The 22,343-nt window shown below is 39.6% G+C and overlaps 1 protein-coding gene across 15 annotated transcripts in view; it reads left to right on the top strand.

Moving 5' to 3' along the window:
- USP40 (ubiquitin specific peptidase 40) overlaps window positions 1–22,343 on the top strand; it is a 54,818-nt gene that overhangs the window by 13,347 nt on the left and 19,128 nt on the right. For 12 of the 15 annotated variants that reach the window (XM_087730486.1, XM_087730485.1, XM_087730484.1 and 9 more), the window contains 20 exons: window positions 1,235–1,556; window positions 2,070–2,151; window positions 3,211–3,382; window positions 4,218–4,302; window positions 5,454–5,524; window positions 7,136–7,455; window positions 8,387–8,513; window positions 9,275–9,332; window positions 10,006–10,059; window positions 11,725–11,813; window positions 12,387–12,473; window positions 13,285–13,321; window positions 15,101–15,165; window positions 16,320–16,394; window positions 17,759–17,885; window positions 19,004–19,098; window positions 20,325–20,443; window positions 20,847–20,912; window positions 21,160–21,412; window positions 21,510–21,605. In XM_087730486.1, the coding sequence (XP_087586612.1) occupies window positions 1,235–1,556; window positions 2,070–2,151; window positions 3,211–3,382; window positions 4,218–4,302; window positions 5,454–5,524; window positions 7,136–7,455; window positions 8,387–8,513; window positions 9,275–9,332; window positions 10,006–10,059; window positions 11,725–11,813; window positions 12,387–12,473; window positions 13,285–13,321; window positions 15,101–15,165; window positions 16,320–16,394; window positions 17,759–17,885; window positions 19,004–19,098; window positions 20,325–20,443; window positions 20,847–20,912; window positions 21,160–21,412; window positions 21,510–21,605 (2,400 nt within the window). Of the gene's footprint in view, window positions 1–1,234; window positions 1,557–2,069; window positions 2,152–3,210; window positions 3,383–4,217; window positions 4,303–5,453; window positions 5,525–7,135; window positions 7,456–8,386; window positions 8,514–9,274; window positions 9,333–10,005; window positions 10,060–11,724; window positions 11,814–12,386; window positions 12,474–13,284; window positions 13,322–15,100; window positions 15,166–16,319; window positions 16,395–17,758; window positions 17,886–19,003; window positions 19,099–19,194; window positions 19,236–20,324; window positions 20,444–20,846; window positions 20,913–21,159; window positions 21,413–21,509; window positions 21,606–22,343 lie in introns of those variants that run through there. The other 3 variants (XM_087730495.1, XM_087730496.1, XM_087730497.1) reach the window with 3 other exon arrangements.

Below are 22,343 nucleotides of genomic sequence, written 5' to 3'. Positions count from 1 at the left end.
TCCTTTAAGGAAAGTACTTTAGCATTTGTGTTATAGATAGGTGGAATATTCACGTTTGACTGTTTTTTGAATAGAACAAACAATGCAATTTTCACAATAATTATTTAAAAGTAGTTGTGAAATCTGAATGCGAGTCTTCCGCAGAGGTAAATACTTTTCTGACTTTGACAGTAAAGTGATAGAAACAAGTTGTGAGCAACACAGTATTAACCATTTCACAGTTTGAGTGCTGTTGTGAATATTACCAAAGCTGACTTTTCACAAGTGCTGGATCTATACCAAAAGCACATTAATCAATGCAGGACTTGCCTTCTTGAAATAACTGTAAATTGTTTTACACTTTTTGGAGTATCAAATAAGTTTTTGATTGTGATTAAAACTGAAATTCAAATTTTGGTTGTTGGTTTTGGGGTTTTTTTGAGGGGATTGGGTGTTTTTGTAGTTTTGTTGGGGGATTGGAGGGTGGTTGGTGCCCCCCCCCCCCCCCCCCCCCCCATCCCTCAAGAGCCACGATTTTGTTTTATGTAATTTGGACACCAAGCTTGTTTGAAGTAGCTGCATACTGCTAAAATGAAAGTCGAGAACAGAGTGGATATGATGGGTGAAATGGAACAAGTAGGTTTTAAATTCTTGAGATTCTACAATGTGCAGTGTGAATTTTTGTAAGGTACAACTCAGCAGACCATAATTGAGCTCAAGGTCCGTGTCTGGTAAAGACAGAAGGGAGCACTTCTGTGGAGACTAAGGAGCGGAAAGTACCAGTGTTAAAGGGCTAAACTGGTTCGGATGGTACTCTGTGTGTCTAATAAAGCAGAGGCTTTTTGATTGCCTATAGAGCATCACTCCCTGTGCTACCTTTCCAGGGACAGGGAGTATGCACTTGTGAGAAGTGTTTTAAAAGGAATCTAGTGTCTCAAGCAATCCTTGAAATTCAGAAGTTAGTCTAATTTTAGTTCTTATTGATGCATATATGTTAAAAACAATTCTTTTGCAATTTCTTGCATGATAATTTGAAGTTGCATAAGAAACTTGATAAGGCAGATAAGTGGTGGTAGGAAAATAGACAGAAAAATGTAAAACTGTGAGGAAACACATGAGGGAGCATCATAAAACCCAAGTTTGAAGGGATGGGGTTTTTGCATCAATTTGAGGATGAATCAGGTGAAGTAGCTAATGCAGTCTGCTATATTTGAAACTAGGTATCTTCTTCATCTTGTGCTTGTTTTCCTTTTAGTATTTGCAGAATTATCCTCAGATATTTCAGTTCAGCCCTGATGAAAGTAAGGTTGGTCTGAAGGAAAAACACAAGCTCCTGTTTAAGTCAGATTCTCAAGGACAGGATCTCCAAAGCCCTCCTCAGAAGAACGATGTCCAGTGGAATTCAGAAAAAAAATCTACAAGGCTAAGGGACAGTTCTGCTGGTTGCCATTGGTTTGATCTGAATGATTCAAAAGTCCAGCCAATCAAGGAGAAGGACATTGAGAAACAATTTCAGGGCAAAGAGAGTGCCTACATGCTGTTTTATCGAAAATCTCAGTTAAAAAGACCGCCTGAAGGTACACAAAGCTCATCTTGATACTCTGGGGGCTTCCTTCTTTCACAGTTTGTTTTCTGGAGGGCAAAGGCTGTTGGACATTTCTGTCCTTTGCAAGAATTGAAGATGCAGTTTTCTTTCTGGTGATCATTTGAAAAAAGGGTTAAAAGGTTAAAAGATACATGGAGGTTACCTCCAAGGAGGTAGTGACCAGCTGAACTGGCTATAGCTGAACCTAACTTTTTTCTCGTACACTTCACAAATACTGGCAGAACTTCTCCTACTGAAACAAATAAAAATTGTTGCTAATGGCATTCATGTATCAATTTCCCTTAGGGAAAGATTGATGGGAAGAGGTAAAAGCACTTGTTTGTACCATCTTGCAGTTTAATTTTCTCTACTACAAAAGGATGCAACATTATTGCTCTGAATTTTCAATTACTGTACTGTAATGTCTCATCTTGATCACTTTTCTTGTTTGATGAAACACATTTTAAGCAGCTGAAGCCAAACTAGCCTGTATTTCTTGTTGCAGCCCGAGGAAATCCAAGGTACCAAATTCCAGAACACCTTCTGAATGAAATGAATGCTGCTAATACTGAGCTGCAAAAAAAGAGGTATATTAATGTAACTGTTCCAATCTCTTAAACAGCATTCTTAATCTGCAGATCTCCAAAGCAATTTAAAATGAAAGAAGCTCATTGAGTAGAGCCAGATACTAAAATGATTCAATGTCATAGAGGTTCATCGAGGAATACAACTTGTATGCCCATGTTCTGCCTTTACTGGTTCCTTGCTTCCCTGTTAGTGGCATAACTAGGCATTCTACAGAATTCCAAGGGAAACTTACTTACAGTTTTAGAATTGTGCCCTTTTTTTGTGAAAATCAATGCAATTCTGGAAGGAGAACGGAATATGTTATCTTAATTCTGTTTACAGAGGGAGTTCTCCACTGGGAGAAGGGGGAATGACTTGCTTCACTGCGAAACAACAGATAAATAGTATTCTTTGCCAGAAACGTAGAGGAAAGCACTAGTGGTATTCGGATTGATTGAAACTTCCTTCTGTTGAGGAACACACACAACTGATGATATGCATGAATTACAGTTAAGCTATCAAAATACAGACACGCACAAGAGACACAAGTCTTGTGAGATATCTTTATGCTGTGTAAATTTCACTCGTTTATTTTTTTAAGTGGTGTATTTGCTGCTACATATAGCTAATGGAACTGGATACAGATATAAAGGAGGAAGGCATGGCTGTGTCTGTCCTGACTCAGTTTCCATCCAGTTTTTCTGTCTTTGCATTTCAACAGAGTACTGATCTGGAACACAGCCTGAAAAAACCTACAATCTCCACATCCCTAAAGACAAAGTTTGCCATTCTGTTTAGAAAGGTAGAAGCACACAGAAGTGTGTGTAGAAACACACAGAATGTACTGTTATAGTGCTTATGTGGAGAATGTCTGTGCTAGCTCTGTATTGTATGATGTGTAAATCACTGTCATCTTTGAGCACCTCTTTGCATACCCCTTGATGGAGGGGGGAATGTGACAGTGAATTTAGTCATGAGGGTATCAGTTCCAGGACAACTGCATAGAAGTATCTCTGAAATAAGCTATCTATTTGTCGGTGTTAAATTCACCTGTTTATTATTGTGTTATTCTTTCAAAGAGCGGAATGTGACTCGGCAAACCATGGCATTGATTTGCATCTCCATTTGAGTTCATGTTATAAATTTCAAAATGGGGCTTTGCATCCTTCACTTACTTGGAAAGAGAGTGTTGTGGATTTGACTATTGATAGAAGAAAAACGGTGGGAGACCTTCGACAATCAGTATTCCAGGTACTTGCTGTATTAAATGAACTCAAACACTTTAGTTTTACTTGAGCTACAACATCATTTACATATGTATTTATGTTGCAATTTTTATCTCAATGAGAAATTTTCAACAGTAAATGTTGTTTTAGGAGACTAAAAACCATATGTGTTTACACAGAAGGAAACATTGGTTTGAGGTCTGTTCTTGAAGTATTGAAGAAGCCATGAAATTGATGAATCTTTAACTATGTGAACTTTAAAGGTCTCATAAGCTAATTATTTATATTTGGGCAGCATGTACATGGGCATGGATTGGCACTTTGCAAAACTCCAGGCTTATTCTTAATATTTCAGTTTGTGACAGATTTGTCTTTGTATTTGCAAGGAGCTAGCTGGCCTTAAAAGGAAATAATCAGAGTAGTTTAAGAAAAAATAAAATCACTTAAAAGAAACATTTAGCTTGACTATTGAATGTGATATCTTTGCATCTATTCTCTACTATGTTAAAGGAATATGACAATTTGTAAAATGCTTTTTTTATGGAGATCTAAATCAGAGCTAACTTAATGTCAGGAAACACTGTTTGCTTTTCCTGTACCTCACAAGCTTTGGTTAGTGTCCAGTTGGAATGTTATTTTTGTCTATCTGGTGACTAGTCTGAAAGGCAAGTCCTAAATGCTTGACTGTTTTCTGTGTTACTGGCCTTGTCGAAGTAAATAGCTGTTACTTGTTAAGTGTCAAAGTGAGCTTGGTAGGCAGGCTGTAACGGCTTTCAGCAACGTTGTGATTTTGAGTGATGCGAGTTACTGATGGCTGGTGGTTTAATTTTTTTTTTTTTTTTTTAATTCCTCCCAACTAGATGTTGGAATCTTGGGAAGGAGACGTGATTCTCAGTATTGCCAAGGCTTTACCAGCAGGACTGCATCTTTACCAGATACTTGATGGTAAGACTACTACATACAAGGCCTCCATGTTATTTGTGTTGTATTTACTGCAGATATTGAGGATTTCATACGTAAAACATCTTGGAGAATTGTATTGCTGAATGCTTCAAGCTCAAGCTTACATGCAAGTCCACTGCCGTTAAGGTATTTAGGACACTCTTATTAGTGAAATGAAGTTTTTTAAGACTTTTATGTGTAATCTTTTTTGTGAAGTGCAGTAAGACTGCAGATCTTATGCAAGTTAAACACATTTGCTGACAAAAATATATCAGTCTGTATTGTGACCTTGATTTGCTTATGAATGTTTGCTTTCATAATATTTACCTAGTAGGTAGAGAAAGGGGTAGAAGACCCAGCATGAAGAAATATGTGGGTTAGAACTAAGCTGAAGTAGGAATTTTGTAAAGGAAAATGCTTACACAAAGAGTACTTTAATTTATTAAGAGTACATTAGTATTTTAAAATCATGAGTTCTGTCTCCAGCTTTGCATTGTTATGCAATTCTAGGTGTTAGTCTTCAAAAGCCTATCAGCCATTTTTATTGTGGTCTGTTTCAGAAAATTAGGGTTCTACCTGATCATAACCCAACTTCCTATGATGTTGATATCACAATACAGAGGCATTCATAGCTGCTGTAAATATTCCCCCAGGTGCTAGTGCAGTTCTTTAAATGAAAATGACTTTTAAAACATCTGAATCTGACCTACGGTAGGAAGGTAAAAGAGACTGCAGCATGGGCATTAGTATTGCAAAGAACGCGCTTGGAATGTACAGTATGTAACTCATTTATTAAATCTAACCTTTTTATTTTAAATCTATTGATTCACTGTTAAATCTCATGTAGATAATCCTGACCAAGAAGCTTTGCCAAGTGCTAACGAGCCTCAGTTTGCACAGGAAATTGAATTGAAACCTTCGTGCTGTGGCCCTCTCTACTCAGTGAGAGTGCTGTAAGGGTGTGTACCCACTTGTGTTGCTCTTGCTACATGAGTGACCCTTAACTTACCCACCGTAAATGCTCACCACACAGCAGCTTTTGTAATGATACACTTGAGCCAGAGTAGAATGTGCCAGCATATTTCAGTTTACCAGCTGACCCTGCTTGTCTGCTTTGCTGGGGGGAAAGAACTTGATGATTTGCTCCTTTTTAGGAGATGAGCTGACACTGGATGGCATTGGGCTGGCTGATGGAGCAGATATCTTCGTGTGGAATGGGAAAGAGGTAAAAGAACCAAATACTTTCTCTCCTTCTCAGTTCTAAGAGATAAGATGCGATCTCCAGACACGTTTTTGGAAATGTCACGCTGTTCCGCAGATGTGCTGCTGACATACCAGCGTTGGTTTTGGGGACACCACTTCAGCCTCATCTAGGATACTATGTCTTTACAGCTTTTCAGTATACCTTGAGTGGTGTACAATGTGATGCTTGACAAAATTATAAATAGAACTATCCTATGCAGAATGCAATATGGGTCAGATTGATAGGTGCCTGTAGATATTCAATGCCAGTTACATTGGAGTGTATTCCAAAAACATCTGGTGCCTCTTGGAAGGAGATCAGTTGATAGTAATGAGATAACAAAACCTTATGTCCTGTAGTGAATCATTCCACATATAAAATTATACCTGTGAATGACTACTTTTGTGTATGGTCTCCCTGAAATACTGTGCTCCTTTTCTAGTGTTGCATCTTCCTTTTAATATTAAGGCTTCTGCTTAACTTTCAAATGCTTGCCTCAGTGGTTATAGAATCACAGAATGTGCTGAGTTGGAAGGGACCCACAAGGATCATCGAGTCCAACTCCTGTCCTTGCATAGGACAACCCCAAAATTCACACCGTATGTCTGAGGGTGTTGTCCAAATGCTTCTTAAATGTTGTCAGGCTTGGCGCCATGACTACCTCCTGGGGGAGCGTGTTCCAGTGCTCCACCACCCTCTGGGTGAAGAATCTTTTCCTAATGTCCAACCTAAACCTCCCCTGGCATGTCTTCCTGCCCTTCCCTCGAGTCCTGTCATTGGTGGTCAGGGAGAAGAGATCAGTACCTGTCCCTCCTCCTCCCCTTGTGAGGAAGCTGTAGACCATGATGAGGTCTCCCCTCAGTCTCCTCTTCTCCAGGCTGAACAGACCAAGTGACTTCAGCTGCTCCTCGTACAGCTTCTCCTCTAAACCCTTCACCATCTTCATGGCTCTCCTCTTATGGAGAGTGTTATGTAACAGCATTTTATTCCATCTCTGTAATGGAATAGAATATTACTTTTAAAAGATTTTTGTTGTAAAAGTATACATTTTCTTTCTGATTTATCAAAAAACCCTCTCCAAAACCAAAAGAAAAATCTAGTAAGAGAATCGTTCTTGTCTTGGTTGTACTTTTGGTATGGTCTCCAGCTTCCTGCATGACCAAATAGCCTTTGTCAAGGAACTATATTTTTTTGCCTAGGTTGAATATCAGAAAGGCCAGATTTTAAAATCTCACTCTTTTCATCTGCCTCAGTCACACTTTTGGGTGTTTCTTTAATATCCTGAGGGGCTAAATTCCTCTATTAATCTGATTGAGACCAAGTGTCCACTGGTTTCTCAGCTGCTGTTACCGATATGTTTACTATACGCGCAGACTTGGAGCAGACCTTAGCATTATGCTTTCTCTTTCCAACACTTTTGAGTTACTCTAGTTGTTTGTTCAGTAGGCATTTGGTCAAAGGTGGTTTATTTCTAATTAGGAGAGAGGGTTCATCTTCTTGTCTCAATAATTTTGTTGTTGTCATTTATTGCTGTCCAGTCTTTTCTGTATTTTATTGATCACCACTGCATAAATCTTGCATTCCTTACTTCAGGTTGGTGGTACAAAGGTGATGACAGGCCCCGATCATGAACCTGTGGTTGTAAACGTTCTTCGTTTAGCAGAGTATAACGAAGGAGGGAAGGGTCAGCATTTCACAGAATCGCAGCACGTCTTTTCATGCAGCACAAAACTGGGTGATCTGCACAAAGCCTTAGCACCGTCAGGAGGAATCATCCTAAAGAATGGCTCAGGACCAGATAAAGAAGCCAAGAACTGGGAAGTTTTTCTTGAAGAAGATATGAAGGAAACAGTCAAAAGTGTTGGTCTGACAGATGGATGCTCAGTACTAATCTTAGACAGCCATGACCAGAGGTAACCATTTTGATCACAAGTATAGTTAAACAAAAAATCAATTTTGGCAAAATCTGTTCGGTTAAAATTATGCTAGCGCTATATACATGTGTATATATATATATACACTTTTAACTAATTGTCCCTTTGAGCTTTTTAATTCAATATAATGTAATCTTAAGCTTTGGAAAGCAGGTACTTATCAACTATTAGATATTTCTTTGCTCTTGAAGTGCAGATGCAGTCACATCCTTTGACTTACACTTGTAAAGGGAAAAACCTAGCAAGAACAACCTGTGCCCAGTTTGCTGGCACATCTTTGGCATAACCTGAATTTCTGAGGTTTGAGTTGTGTGGTTCTCCAAGGAAACTGGTGGGATGAGAGAACAGAGCAGTATCAGAAGGGTATACAGCTGTGCTGAATCTCCCAGTTGAATCTGAAGTTGCCAGGGGCAAATTTCTGGTCTCATTTCACTTCCCAGTGTATAGCCCTGAGGTTAGGTTCCTGTTTTCAGAGACATGTAATTCTGACTTCCTAGTTGAAACAGTACTGAAAAACTGAGATTAAATCAAGCAGTGAGAGGGTTCTTCACCAAGAACTGTTTCTGTGGTTATATACAGTAGCAGAGACAGAGAAAATCTCAGATTTTGGTTATGACTAGGTATGCTTTTACCATATTTTTTTCCAGAAGCCTTAAATCCAGCCTCAGAAAGTGGCTTAGACTCTGAAGTGCCTTCAGAAGCTCAAGTTCCATTGAAAGCCAGTTACAAAAACAGCCTAGAGATGGCTGGATGCTGCCTGTGGCCTCTGACTCTTACTCTGTGACATGCCATCACTGTTAATGACCTAGGCATTATCGTTTTATTTGAGAGCTTTGGTATTTAGCAATCTAGCCCAGACAATGTGTAGTTTTCCTGTCTTTGACTATCTTTGCACTGCTCATTCTTACAGTTTCGTGAATGTGTCAAGTGGCAATTTGACTGCTTTTACATATGACATCAGCTGGCTGCAAGTTAAAAACTTCTGCAGAACGGAAGATGAAGAGAAACACGTTAAAATTACTGCCACTATTGAAACAGTAAGGAGTCTGATTGTTCAGGAATATAACACAGGCTGCTTCCCTGAAAAGCTTGGCCAGTGCACTTGGGCCAATTAATGAGTGGATTTAACCTCAGGGCTGAAGTCTTTCTGTGATGGAAATAGGGTGCAACTTGGAGTTACCGTTACTGGAATACTTTGATTGCTGTGTAATAAGACTGTAATGCTGGTAACTTAAACCAGTGCAGTCTACATTAGTGTGTCTTAGTGTGAAACAATTTCCTTTTTGGACCATCCTGTAAATGTATGTTTGGTGAGGCTATGTCAGTAAACAAAAGCTAAAAGAGGAGGAAGGTATTATTTCTTGCTTTCAACATAGGATAGGAAAAAATGCTGGTTTTCCCCAAGGGGTGGGCTTCCCTGGTACCTTTTCTGCCTTTTAAATTATTTCCTGTTACAGAAAATATGAAGTGCTACTTAGTTTCGCTCACAAAATTACTATTTGTGAAATATTAGTCTTTTGATAAATCAAAAAATTAAATACCACTTTCTTTTCTTTGGAATACTGTTTTTAAGGAAAATTTCCACAAATGCGTTATGATATCAGTAAGTTTATTTATTATATATATTTGGTATTATAATGTTAAAGAAATGTTTTCTCAGCTGTGTATAGTCTTAACAGGAATAAGAACATAGCTAGGATGCATTTCAAGTGAAGGCTGCCTTTTGCGGACTGACATTTGAACAGCAGGTGTGTTACTGGCATTCTGTATTAGAGGTGTTAATATTGCTTTCTTTTAGGTGATGTCAGATATCAAAATGAAAGCAATACGGGAGCTTCAGCTAGAGGAGGAACTAGGTAAGTGTTCAGCTGCTTTAGTTTTAGAGCTGATAATGTTAGAATTTACTGGCTGGCTTCCTGCTTTTTGCATCAGTCTATTCAAAACAGCAAATCCATTGCTGTTAGGAGTTTTTTGGGGAAGAAAGAGGGTGCAAAAGATTTCAAATTCATCTAATTTTGAATAAAATTATTATTTTTCCTAGTCTAAAAAAATAAATCAGTGTAAATCTTGATTAAAACACATTTTATCAAGCTCTTATTTTTCAGAAGTGTTTGAGTAGGAATAGTCATGTCGTCTTACTAAAGTGTTATACTAAGAATTGAGGAAGACTGCTTTTTTTTTTTAACCTTATTTTTTTTTTTGTAAGACACTCCAGTTTTATTTCTTTAAAGCTTTTGTTGATGCCTTTACCTTTTGAAGCACTCGGTCAGTTTTAGAGTATTTTACTGAGCTGGCTTCAAAGAGAAAATAATCTTTCACTGAAATGATAAAAACTAAGACTGTTCATGAAGTCTCTAGGAATCTCTCTCCAATTGTACTTTTGATGTAATACCTCCAGAGGGAGGCCTCTAAGATAAACCTGTTGTCATTAATTGTAAATATGTTATTTGTCTGAACTTCTGAGCCAAATTTCTTCTTATTTGAATTACTTAATACATCTATCTCTCTTTCCTGCCCTTTTTGTCGCAGCAAATGACAGCTGTCTTAGACCTGTTAGTGGAAATGGGAAACTTCTTTCTCCAGGTAAATTTATTTATTTAATCAGCATTCTGTTAGAAGTTCAGTTGGGAGACTTTAAGCTTCCCTTTGTCCTCTCCTGGGAGAAGTACACACACATAACTACATTAATTTCCAGGCTTAACTGATGCAGTTGTGTGGGGTTTATTCCAGTTTTTCTGTTTAACAGTACAAATACAAAGCTAGAAGTTAAACTTAAATGTTCAGCTAAGTTTTATTACTTGCATCCCTAATGAGTAAAACTGATTAGCCTACCTGCCGTTGTTTATTGACCACTGGCCATGTGCTTCAGGACTGTGGGAATTAACGAAGTTCTATGTCCCATACTTATTTTATAAATTGAAAAATCTCTAAATGGTCTGTTTTGAATCATATTTAATACATTACAGAGCAACTTTCTAGATGTTCCAGGAAGCAGAGTCATTGTTCCATGTCTTTCTAACTTCTATTTCCTGAAACAAAATGGACTAAATGTATTTGTTAGAGTATTGATGTGCAAGGTTGGATTTCAGAACAGGTTGAGCAGCAAACTTGAGTCCTGTGGTGGTGGAAGAAGCACTGTTAGGTTCCTGTTTACTATGAGAAGGCAACTTGGGTCTGTGATGTAGGAAGCACACTGAATAACGTGTGGATTTCTGCTTCCATAAGAATGGAGGAGCATGTTAATGACATAGTCTGCTCTTTGATTTATATGAGCATGCGATACCACCTGACACTATATAACTGTGCTCCTGATGGCCAATGTTCAGCAGAAAAGGACCCCCAGCTTTGCTTTTGCCATTGTTGAGGCAGTGGTGAGGAACTGAGTGGATCTGCTTTGTGCTTGCTGGGAAACATTTTCTGTGTCTTTGCTATTTTGCTAATATACTGCATTATTAAAACACATCCAGGAAGGCAAGGAGAGATTAATTCCCCTCCGTTCAGCACTTGTCAGACAACATCTGGAGTAGTGTGTCCATTTTGGGGGCTCCCGAGCATGAGAAAGAAGCCCTTACAAACTAGAGTCAGTCCAGAGGAGAGCACCTAGGATGGTTGGGGAGTTGGAACATATGAAAGAGGAGGGAAGCTGGGTTTTTCCCAGCCTGAAGAGGAAGAGGCTTGGTGGGAGGAGGGGTAATTGCCATCTTTAACTCCTTAACATGGACCTATAGAGAAGGCAGAGCCAGATTCTTCTCAGAGGAGCACATGGAAAGGATCAGAGGCAGCAGACAAAAGTTTCAGTGAGGGAGATTCCAGCTGGTATGGTGTGGGGGAAAGGGAATTAACCTTGGGGATGGTCAAACAATAGACAGGGAGCCCTGGGGGGCTGGGAGATATCCATCCCTGGAGGTATTCAGAGCTTGACTGGAAAAAGCGCAGAGTGAACTGATCTGGCTTCAATGCTGCTGCTGCTTTGAGCAGGAGTTTGGACCAGACAACCTACAAAGATCCCTTCCAACCTAAATTCTTCTGTCACCCCATATACAAGGGGTGATAGGGAAGAACCTTTATACAAATGTTGCTGTGCTGTCATCATAGGAAGCTTACAGATCTGATGTCAACACTGTGGAAGTGAAGTTCTCTACGTGTCACTGAACAGTTTTATCTTACTCTAAAAAGCAGCATAATAGAATGGATATTTTCAGGAAGCAGCAGCTTATGATGTTCTCCTTGGTTTTGTCCTCCCTGAAGTGCCTGAGGATTATACTGTCAAGGAAGCGGAACTGAAAATGGGAAGCTTGCTAGGGTTGTGTCATGGGAAAGCTCCAACTTCCACTCAGGTATGGTAGTGCTGTGACTGAAAAGAGTCTCATGCTGCTTTTATGCTTTGTTTACATTTCCCAATATTTCATGTAGTCCTCTTTTTACTCTTGTAATGGTTGTAAACGGCATGGAAAAAAATGCTCAGTGACACAGAGAATTATACATATGAGCATGAAGGCTCACACCATTTATTTCAGTTGCAGAAGGCCAAGAGCAGTGGCCTGGTCATTAAGATGACCAGTTAATATAGCTCACTTGACTAATGGTAAATCGCTTCTCATTCGTCTGTTTGTGGTTGTCCAACTTCTGTGCTCTATATTTCTAAAGATCAGAGTGCTAGTAGGTTTTATCTCTCATTTGCAGCAGACATATACAGATGGTTAATGAAGCTCTGCTGATGGCCATACTCAGTTGCCTGTGCTTCTCTGTTTGTCCTGCATGGATTGCTTGCTTTAGCCCAAAGGAGTTTCAGTGCGGTTCGACTGATGGCAGGCTTGCAATAGCTGGTATATGTGTGCATTAGGGGGTGTTATTTCACAGTATTTCCATACTTAAATATGTATTCTGATAGCTTATACTTGCCTTTTTAGCTCTTCTTATATTTTATTGTTGGGAGTGACCAAAACACAAGCCCTGAGATGGAGATAGTTGTGGAAGAGAGTGCCTCTGTCAAAGAGGTAAGCCTAGCTACTTTTAAAAGCTTTTGTCATGCCAGGGTCAGGTCTGCTGCTCCTGGAGAACTTTGCCTTATTACCCGTATGTCACATCAGGTCACCAGGAGACACCGAAGCAAAGGAAGTGTTTCAGCTCCAAAAGGCCGGCAGGGAAGAATGCCTTGATCTTTCACCAAGTAGTAAAGATCTTGCTTTTTCCCAAGGATGAACATAGTCCAACTGCTTCATGCCTGGCTAGCCACTCCTTTTACACATAGCAGTCCTCAGAATGATACACAATCATGGCAAAGCCTGCCTCAGTTCTCCTGTAGTTCATCAGACTCTGAATGCACAGAACTGGAGTGAGAGAAGTCAGGAGGAACTGTGCACAGACCAAAGGAAGCAGTTCGCAGTACTGCCAATCCAGACTTCTGGCACAGAATGCCAATGTCCACAAGTAGTGGCTGAAAAGTGCTGAGTTTGCAGGTTTAGTTTCTAAAAGGTGCATTTTCAAACTCTGGGACAGAATTTGTTCAAGTAAAGCAACAAACTGACAGCACAGATTTTTTGTTGTTGTTGTTTTAGGTTTTTTTTAAGTTTCTAAAAGCTGTCTCACCTGATGTAGTAAATTTCTTGCCTGAAAACAATCTCATACTTGAAAGGTTTAATACATAACTCATATACACCATGTCTCTGTAATTATATTGTTTCTAGGAATTGATGAGGAATCAGTTACTCAGTTTTTATGTTAGAAAATTCTAGTGTAGATTTGCTGAAAACTTTATTTCCCAACCTATGTATTGAGACAAGTCTCATTGTATGTTTCTTTTTTCAGTGTCTAAATTTAATGCTGGAAAAATCTGGATTATCAGGTTAGTTGTATTTATATTGTTATTTAATGATTTTTTTAAAGGGGTTTCCAGATTTCTAAGGCAGCTCTTTCTACCCTAAAACTTAGAAGTCATAAGTTTGTTACAATGATCTATGTGTCATTGTAAAGGGAGGACGAGAGAGGAAAGAATTATAAACTTGCAGTCTTGCTCTGATAAAAGCTGGCTGTGTAGTTGCTCTTCAAAATCAGTTTCAAGCTCTCTGTTTAATCAAAACGTGGCAAAATCCACAGTTCCTAGACTATTTGCCTGGATGCAGGTGGAGGTGTTTGGCTGTTTTGACAAGATGTGCTACCATAGTGGGAATCAATGCATGAGATGAACTGTAAAAAATAATTTTTGGTCACTTTGCAAAAACAAGTTATTCAAAATGAGATCATAGTTTGGCTATTATTTGGGAATCTGAGTGGTAGCGGTTCTTGTTCCTAAGCTTTTATGTGAGGATTAAGTAAGAGATATAGACAACACTAGCATCACACGTGAATCTCCTGGCTGAACATCTCTTTCCCTTGATGCTGATGGGGAGGAAGGAGGAAAAGAGACTTGGGAGTGGCATCGTTTTCCAGCTTTTGTTCTAAACATTCATTGAATACTGAATTTGTGTTACAGTGGAGTGATGGGCTGGAAATTCAGCCACGCTCCAAAAACCATAAAAGTTCACCTGAAACACATTACTGTCAGGATATACATTGTGTAGTCCAAATGAAAACTAAATATTGTGCTCTTGTGTACATGTACGTATGAGTTGAAGTAGTTAATACTGTCTTGAAAATATAAACTTAACCTTTTTTATTTCCCTATAGTGTAGGTTTACTGCCAAGCAGCAATGGTTCTGTTTTTATTGCTTTATTTTATATTACCATTCTTGAAAAATTGAATTTGGCCTTGTGTAGAGATTTGTGATCTGACTGCTCTCATTCAAAGAAATGTTAGACTTCAGTGGATTTTGATGTTATTTAAAAAGACTGCAAAGTATTCCCCCTCCCCTCCCCCCAATTTATTGACAAGATTCCTTCTGGGCTTGGTTTTTTTTTTTTATTATGAAAGTCAAATTTTGTACCTTGCAAAGAATAAAGTGTATTTTCATCAGTTATTTTGCTCAAATAAATGTCAATAACAATAACTTTGGTCAAAGTTCAATTGGATTTGTTCTTTCTGTTCCTAGTGCGCTTTATATATAGGTGCTAAATCTAAAGTATCGTAGTTTCTGGAATACACCATCTTTTTTTTTTTTTGTCCAGTGTGAGTGAAGTCTCCTGGTAGACAGTTGGGGAGGGGAAGTTGGATTTTTCCTTTAAAGTATAGTTTTCATTTTAAGGAGCCTGTCATTGATTCAAATGGTATATTGACATGGGAATTTCATCATCAATTCACACCCAGTGTTTCCAGACATTTTTTCCCCTCTCAACATTTTAATTTTCTTTCCTCTGCAGTGCTTTTTTTTTTTTTCCCTCCCTTAAGTGTCATCAAACCAATTCCTTCCCTTTCCTCTTAAACCAGGGAAATTATTTAGGTAGGTGAGGAAGAGACGTTTATAAAAATAAGAGAAGACCATTTCCAGACAACAAAATGTTTCTAGGATCTGGGGAAGGACACGAAGGTGGTACTTCATTCAGTTTGTCAGAGTTGTGTTTGAAAAACAAACAACCACAAAACAAGCAAATGAACCCCTTGACACTTACTAAGAATTTTGTAATGTTTTTTCAAAACAGCATTTTTGGCTAATTAGTTTTTCATATGTATGTTTTTGTCTTTTGGTAGGGGACAACTGGCATTTGAGAAGGATTGACTGGTGCTATGAAGCAGGGGAAGCACTAAGTCAGGAAGTAAGGATCCTATTTTTTACTTGAATCATGCGGTAGTTTGTTTACTCCATTTTCCTGTAGAGGCTTTCCCTGAAGAGAGCTGCATTAAAGCAGATGTGTGGTGGTTTTGTGTGTGCTACATGAGTACACGCACTGTTTTATTTTCACAGGGCCTTCTGAAGGCAGTGTTGGGATACCTATGGTTAAAATGCAAATCTTGTGCACCTGCCTCTTATTTCCAGGGACTAGGATTAAGCCATATCCACACAGTTTTTTCCAAAGGCTAGGTTTTCCGTGCATTAAAGATCACAGAATGGTTGGGGTTGGAACGGACCTCTGGAGATCTAGTCCAACCCCGCTGCTAAAGCAGGTTCACCTAGAGCAGGTTGCACAGGATGGCGTCCAGGTGGGTTTTGAGTATCTCCAGAGAAGGAGATTCTGCAGCCTCTCTGGGCAGCCTGTTCCATTGCTCTGTCACCCTCAAAGTAGAGAAATTTTTCCTCGTATTCAGGTGGAACTTCCTGTGTTTCAGTTTGTGCCCATTGCTCCTTCTCCTGTCACTGGGCACCACTGAAAACAGCCTGGCCCCATCTGCCTGACACCCGCCCTTAAGATATTTGTAAGATTCCTTGTCAGTCTCCTCTTCTCTAGGCTAAACAGACCCAGCTCTCTCAGCCTTTCCTCATGAGAGAGATGCTCTAGGCCCCTAATCATCTTCATAGCCCTCCGCTGGCCTCTCTCCAGTAGTTCCTTGTCTGTCTTGAACTGGGGAGCCCAGAACCAGACACAGTACTCCAGATGTGGCCTCACCAGGGCAGAGTAGAGGGCAAGGATAACCTCCCTCGACCTGCTGGCCACACTCTTCTATCTAAAGATACATCTATCAAGAAGCATGAGGTGTCAGTTGGTCAGCTGTGGAGGTGCTCAGGAAGTCCATAGCTCAAGAGGATGCTCTGGAAGGACTCCTGCAGAGCAGACTCCTGTAGGTGCAATACTTGTGTGCTGCTGCAAAGGTGTCTCCAAGCGGTGGGTGTTAAATGGATATCTCTGTGCTCTGGTGGAAAGCAAAACACCTTGGACCTGTGCATGGCTTAAAAAACCACCAACATAACTTTAGGAAACAAAGCACAAGAACATGTAGACTTACAAGGGTACTGTGCTTTCTCTTCCTACAGAATGCCACTCTGAAGGAACTTAATGTTTGCAGAGGAGATACTTTGGTTATCACTGAAGGAAAGCTTCCACCAAAGGTAAAACGAGAGAGATTGTGTTCTTTAGTCAGCTGACAGCATCTGGAGACTTGAATATGATAGTCCTTTCTTTTTTTTCCCCCTCTTGCTTATTTTAAAAATCCTTCCGTTGGAAAAACTCTGGTTGGCAAGAATGAATAATGCTTTTTGTAGTTTGACAGCCTTGACAATCAACATTTATCATATATTCTTAGTCTGTCGGTATTTATTCTTCTTTCAACTTCTGTAGTAAAAGGCTTGCCCATTGCAGCTTCTTTGCCTAGAAGTGTGTTAAGGTTAACAGATCCGGAGGAAATCAGTATTTCTGGAATGCCAGGTTCTTGCGAAGGCTCAGCTCTCATATTACTGCTTCCTCACACAATCATAAAAATAGAGGAACTCTGAAGTGTTTGCCTTCAGATTTGTACTCCTCGTCCCATGCCTGGGGTTCCCTGGATGAGATGGTGGCAACAGTGTTCCAGGAGGGTCAGGGGTCCTCAGTGACCCCCCTACCTACCCGGTAGGTGCACATAGTGCAGGCCCCCATGCCCGACAGTGGTTGAGAAGGGGGCAAAGCATTCAGACATCCTGCAGGCGCAGTTGCCCTGTGCATGGTCTCCCAGCACACCCTAAAAGAATTGCCGATTGCCAAGTGTTGCATGGGCCCTTCCTCCACGTCCCCTGGCCCTGCCCCTGGAGTGTGGAGAGGTGCCATCTCTTCTGCGCTGAGCCCTGAGGGAGAGGGGAGGAGAGGGCCTGGCATCCTTGGGGCTGTGGTGCTGGCGTGACGCGAGGAGCCTGTCAGAGGGATTCTTTGCAAGTGAATATCTTCAAAAATAACATCAGTCAGGTCCTAGGACAAACTTGAACTGTTGCACATTGCCAAGAGATATCTTCTAGGGATGGTTGCAGGGGGCGTTATGGGAGGTCACTGATATTGATTATTGCTGTAGGCATGTTATAGGACTGGTTACAGTCCTAATCTAGTTTGACAACTGTGGTACGCCTGTCTCCCTTTCCATCAACCCCTTCCCTCCTGAACTTGTGTTTTCACATAGATTGTGCTCTCGTGAGTCTCATGCTGAAGCTTTTCTGCAGAGACATAGTGTTACAAGATTCCCAATTTATCCAGCAGATATTGGAGTTCTTCCCAAATCGTCTTAAAGCATCTGATATTTACCCCCTGTATGGATTACATAGAACTCTAGTCCGTATAAAAGTAGGAAGTGAGAGCTGATGATGTGTGATCTTAGATGAATGCCAGTGCCTTTCTAAAAGCTCAGATTTGAACCAGTCTTTTCCTTCTTCCTGAGATGAAGGTGAAATTGTTCATTTGTCTACATTGGAACACATGAGCTACTCAGTACTTTCTGTTCACTTTGCAGGGTTTCCTGAAAATACCCATCTGGTGGTTCAAGTCTTCAAGTCATATGAAACATGGAGAGAATGCACAAGACCAAGTGAATGGGATGACCTGCAGGATGGATGCTTTGCAGGTGTCTCCTGCAGGAGGTGAGCTTGATCAGGTTTTGAAAGGAATCATATGGCCTGATTGTGATTGCACTGAGGGCTTTGAGTCAAAACCAGAATTTTAATCCAAAACCTTAAAATCTTTCTGAAACCTATGAGTGACTGTAAAAGTTTCAGCAAGTTTATAGTGAAAGGAGCCACTTAGGAGACAGATGCACTTTTTTACAAGGCCACAAATGCTGAGTGGTACTGTTCTGACGTTCCTTAGCTATATTTGGTCAAGGGTAAGACTTCCACTAAATTTTGAAGCAGGGGCTCTTTACTTGTCAAGTAAATAAAATGGCTTCTCCATACCTGAAGGCAGTGGCAGTATTGTAAAGCATCTATTCAAAGAGCATACAGGTGATTGGTTTCAAATGCCAGACTCCTAATAACTTATTTAATTCACTTTAGGCTATGTTTCATTTTGAGAAGCTTTAACAGGAGCTATCGGTAAATCTTACATAGAATAAAAGACATTACATACAGTATTTTAACCTGCGTTTGTTCTTCTAAAGGTCAAATCCAAATCAAAAACCAGCTAGGGTAGGAAAGTCAAGTGAGGGTTGAGAAGGAAGAAGACAATGAAGTGGGGACAACTGTGAATTGGAAAATGGGAAAGAAACTGATTTTGCTTGCTACAGGAAAAATATTCTTCCTTCGCTACTGAGTTGTGTTGCAGAGCAGGACCCCTCTCCTTTTAGAAGGTTTATTTGCATTTTTCTTCTTTTCTCTCAAACTTTTTCTGAGTTTTACTTTCTTCCCTGATGATTTCAGTAGCATAGGTAAGAGCAGATTTAACTTTCCTCACAACATACCCTATATTTCAGAGTCATAACCAATAACTTATACTGTTTACCAATGTGAATAACTGGTCTCAGTTTTAAAATTTGCAATATAGGATCAGTTTGAACTATTCCTGTTTGGCAACTAACAGAATGTATTGTATCAACTGTATATTATGTTTCTTTAACTGTCCTTCAAAAAAAATTGAGGTCAGGTCCCTTCTCTAAGTGAAATCTCACCGTGAAGTGACTGTTACCTCTTAGGACGATAAACAAAGTCATGTTGACTCTTCTGTTGTTTCTTTCTTCCTCTCCCCTTTTCCTCCCCATCTAAAGATTCACCAGAATACATCCACACAGACATGGATCTTTCTTATGCTGGCAGTATAGAAATAGCAGGAGAAGCTTCTTTGGAAGATCTGAAGATGCAGGTTAGATGTTCTTCTGTATTGGAAATGTACAGCAACACTGTGATTAACTGAGCTCTATTAATACCTATTTTTTATTTCCTTTTCCCTTGTCTCCAGTATGTTCTGATATGGCATTTGCTTATATGCCATGTTCAGTGGTAAGTACCAAGAGGCAGTTGGAGCATGTAGCTCAGAGACTTCCTTAGTATGTCCCCTGCAGTTGCCATTCTACCTGTCATGTGTCCTGACCTGCAAAAGCCTTGTTGCACTTCATCTGGAACTTTGGCTTGCAGCCCTATCTTTATTTCACAATGTAAAAATTCTTCATGAGAAGCACACACATACAAGCACTTCCTAAAAAGCCACTTTCCATTTCCACATTGTTCCTGTATTAGTTTTCTGCGTCCTTTTTTTTTTTTTTTTTTTGTATGTTGAATCTAATGAATAAAGAATTGCTTTTGATGCACAGAAGGTCATGTTTGTCATTCAGGAAAGTATAGCTTAGTTTCTTTGGCCAGAAACTAAGGTGCCTTTTTATGCTTTTTTTAACCATAAAAGTATGATTTTAATACACTAAAAAAACCTGAACCAAAACAAAAAAAAACAAACCAAAACAAAAAAAACCAACAAAAGCCTAACGAAAAAAACCCCACAACACCAAAACCACAAAGACATAAACCAATCCTATCATAAGGCTCTTTATTGTTTAGCCAGTTGGTTGTTCTACTTAAAATGCGTGGGGAAGGATATCTCATCTGATTCTGATCCATACCAACGCTTACTCTTTTGGGTCCGACTTCCGTTTCAGTCTCTGGCAAACTACTGCTATGAAAAACTGACCATTTGCATCTTGTGAACAACGAGAATTGTCTTAGCATGGAAAGAGTATTGTGTCCTTGAAAAGGGATTAAAGGAGCTTGCTCAGCACTTGGCTAGAGGTTGGGGTAATGATTCTGTCAGCCTCATTCCCTCCCAGTTACACAATTTTTGGTTAAAAAAAGAAATTCAGTATTTTTGAGAAATGTTGGGAGGGAATGAAGTCCAACTTGCTTTGAGGTTGAAAAGCAAATATGTTGATCATAGCCACTACCTGTAAGTCACAAGCAATAGCTGGTGTGGAATAAATCTAAATACCTTGCCCTATTTCTGATTGCTTCTGTATTGCACTGAGAATTAATCAAGTGGTTTTCTTTTTTTCCAAGGAGACTGGCTGCTAAAATTATTGAAGAAATATTTCTTTTTTTCAGGCTATGACCTTACCATGTTGCCAGGAGCAGATTGTCCCACTGCCCTCATTTCTCAGAGCATGGACAGTGGACAGTAAGCGTCCAGGCAAGCTTTTACGAAACAACAAGCAGCAACTCAAGTAAGTTTCTTATTGAATGCGCAAGTATCATTGCAACAGAGTGACTGTTGACTGGATTGTGAGATGGATTGGTGGAGAAATAAATCAGCTCAGTCAAACACAAACAGAAAACTTGTTTCTGGTTACTTCAGTTTTTTGCTGAGCATGTTTTTTAACTTGAGAGCTGTGGAAGGGAGAGGTGTGAGCATAAGTAGGTCATACCATGCTTATTCTGCTAAGCTTTATTTTAGGTCTTTTTAAGTGCAATTTTTGTCCTTTTCTGAGTTTTTCATTTTTATTCCGATAGCCTCTTGCTTTGGTTTTCCAGATAAGCACAGGTCTGCTTGACTAGAACTGTGATTTTTCTACTCAGGAACTTAGAATATATGCCTGGAAATGTGTATAATCTTTGTTTTGTTTTCAGTGACTATAAGCTGGGTGCCAGAGTGGAAATCTGCATTGAACCTTTGCAAAAAGAAGAGCATTTGGGGTAAGATCTCAAGATACTTATTTCTTACGGCAGTGCATTTGAGATAAGACTTAATTGAGCAGCTTTTAACTTAAACTGTCTGTCAGGATTACAGATGTCAGTATGTGAGAATATTTTGGAGTTTATTTTTTGTTTTCTACAAACAAAAATGAGGGAGGGCAGGAGGGGAGTGAAAACTGGGAATTCTGGATGGGAATTCTGAAAGCATGACTCACAAGAACGGTCTATTTTCTCTTCCTGATGACAGCCCCCACGAACTGCTGCTTCGAGTCCAGATGGGCATACCAGGGAAGAGGGACTACTATGACTCCACAGATTTGGTGTGGGATATCTCCAAAGAATGCACAACCTGGGCACTGAGGCAACGAGTGGCTTCTCACTATTGTCTTCCTGTAGATAAAATTGAAATAGCCAAATACTTCCCTGAAAAATTTGAGTGGCTGCCAATGTCGAGCTGGGTAAGATCTGGAATGACAGAATCCAACAGTTGTTTGAGAGAAGTATGTGTTGGTTTGCGCTGCAGCTCTTGAGCATATGTATTTAAGCAGATTTCTGAAATCTGCCATGTACGAATCTTCTGCTTTTGATTTTATTCAGACACAGCAAATTTCAAAGAGGAAACGGAAGAAAAAACAGGAGAGTTTACAGTCAGCACCTTATCACCTGAAAGATGGAGATATTATTGGGGTGAAGGTAAATTAGCTTGGCTTTAATTGTTGCACCAGGATTAGGTTCAGGCACTATCCCCTTTGCAGTATCTTAATTTCTTCCTGGTTTTCCTGCATCCCGCTACATCTCTATGAAAGTATTGGTATGTGAATCTGGACAGTACGTTGTGTGGATAGGAAATTTATTGCTACTGGTGTTTTTTTCTCCTTTTTCTCCTGTTCTTTATCAACCTGATGGAAGTCTCATGCTTTTCGCCTTCTGTCTCAGTACTGGCACTAGAGGGCAATACCTTAGAGGATCTTGTGCAGCTCTCAGCCAGTGCAAGCAGTCAGTTTCTGCTCTCTGCTTAAACACTATCCAGAAGAAACTGGATTTTTTTTCTTGCCCTTGTTTTATTGGCTGGGGTTCTTTTTTCCAACTCAGAGTAAAATCCAAGAGCAGTGCCCTTTGAAAATCATATTGTAAATTTAAACCCATTATAGTTTCCAAAAAATTATTATAGATCTATTTCATTATTTAAAAAAGAATTACACAGCAGCCTATTGAGCTCTGAATTAGCAATAAGGCTTATTTAGGAGACCTCTGAAAGAACATACTCGCTGTATGGTTTTAAAGCAGTACGTGAAAAGACTATGGAGAGAAATCTCCGAATAAGGCAAATTCACTGTTAAATACAAAAACTAAACAGAGGAGTCTAAAAAATTTTTTTGCCTTTTTGAATCTTTGACAGTTAGTTAACTTGAAGTTAATTGCTGTAAAACT

Source organism: Nipponia nippon, unplaced genomic scaffold, assembly GCF_047370975.1.
Source record: "Nipponia nippon isolate SJK-2023a ecotype South Korea unplaced genomic scaffold, ASM4737097v1 scaffold_5, whole genome shotgun sequence".
Classification (NCBI taxonomy): domain Eukaryota; kingdom Metazoa; phylum Chordata; class Aves; order Pelecaniformes; family Threskiornithidae; genus Nipponia; species Nipponia nippon.
This window is presented reverse-complemented; position numbering and strand designations above follow the sequence as displayed.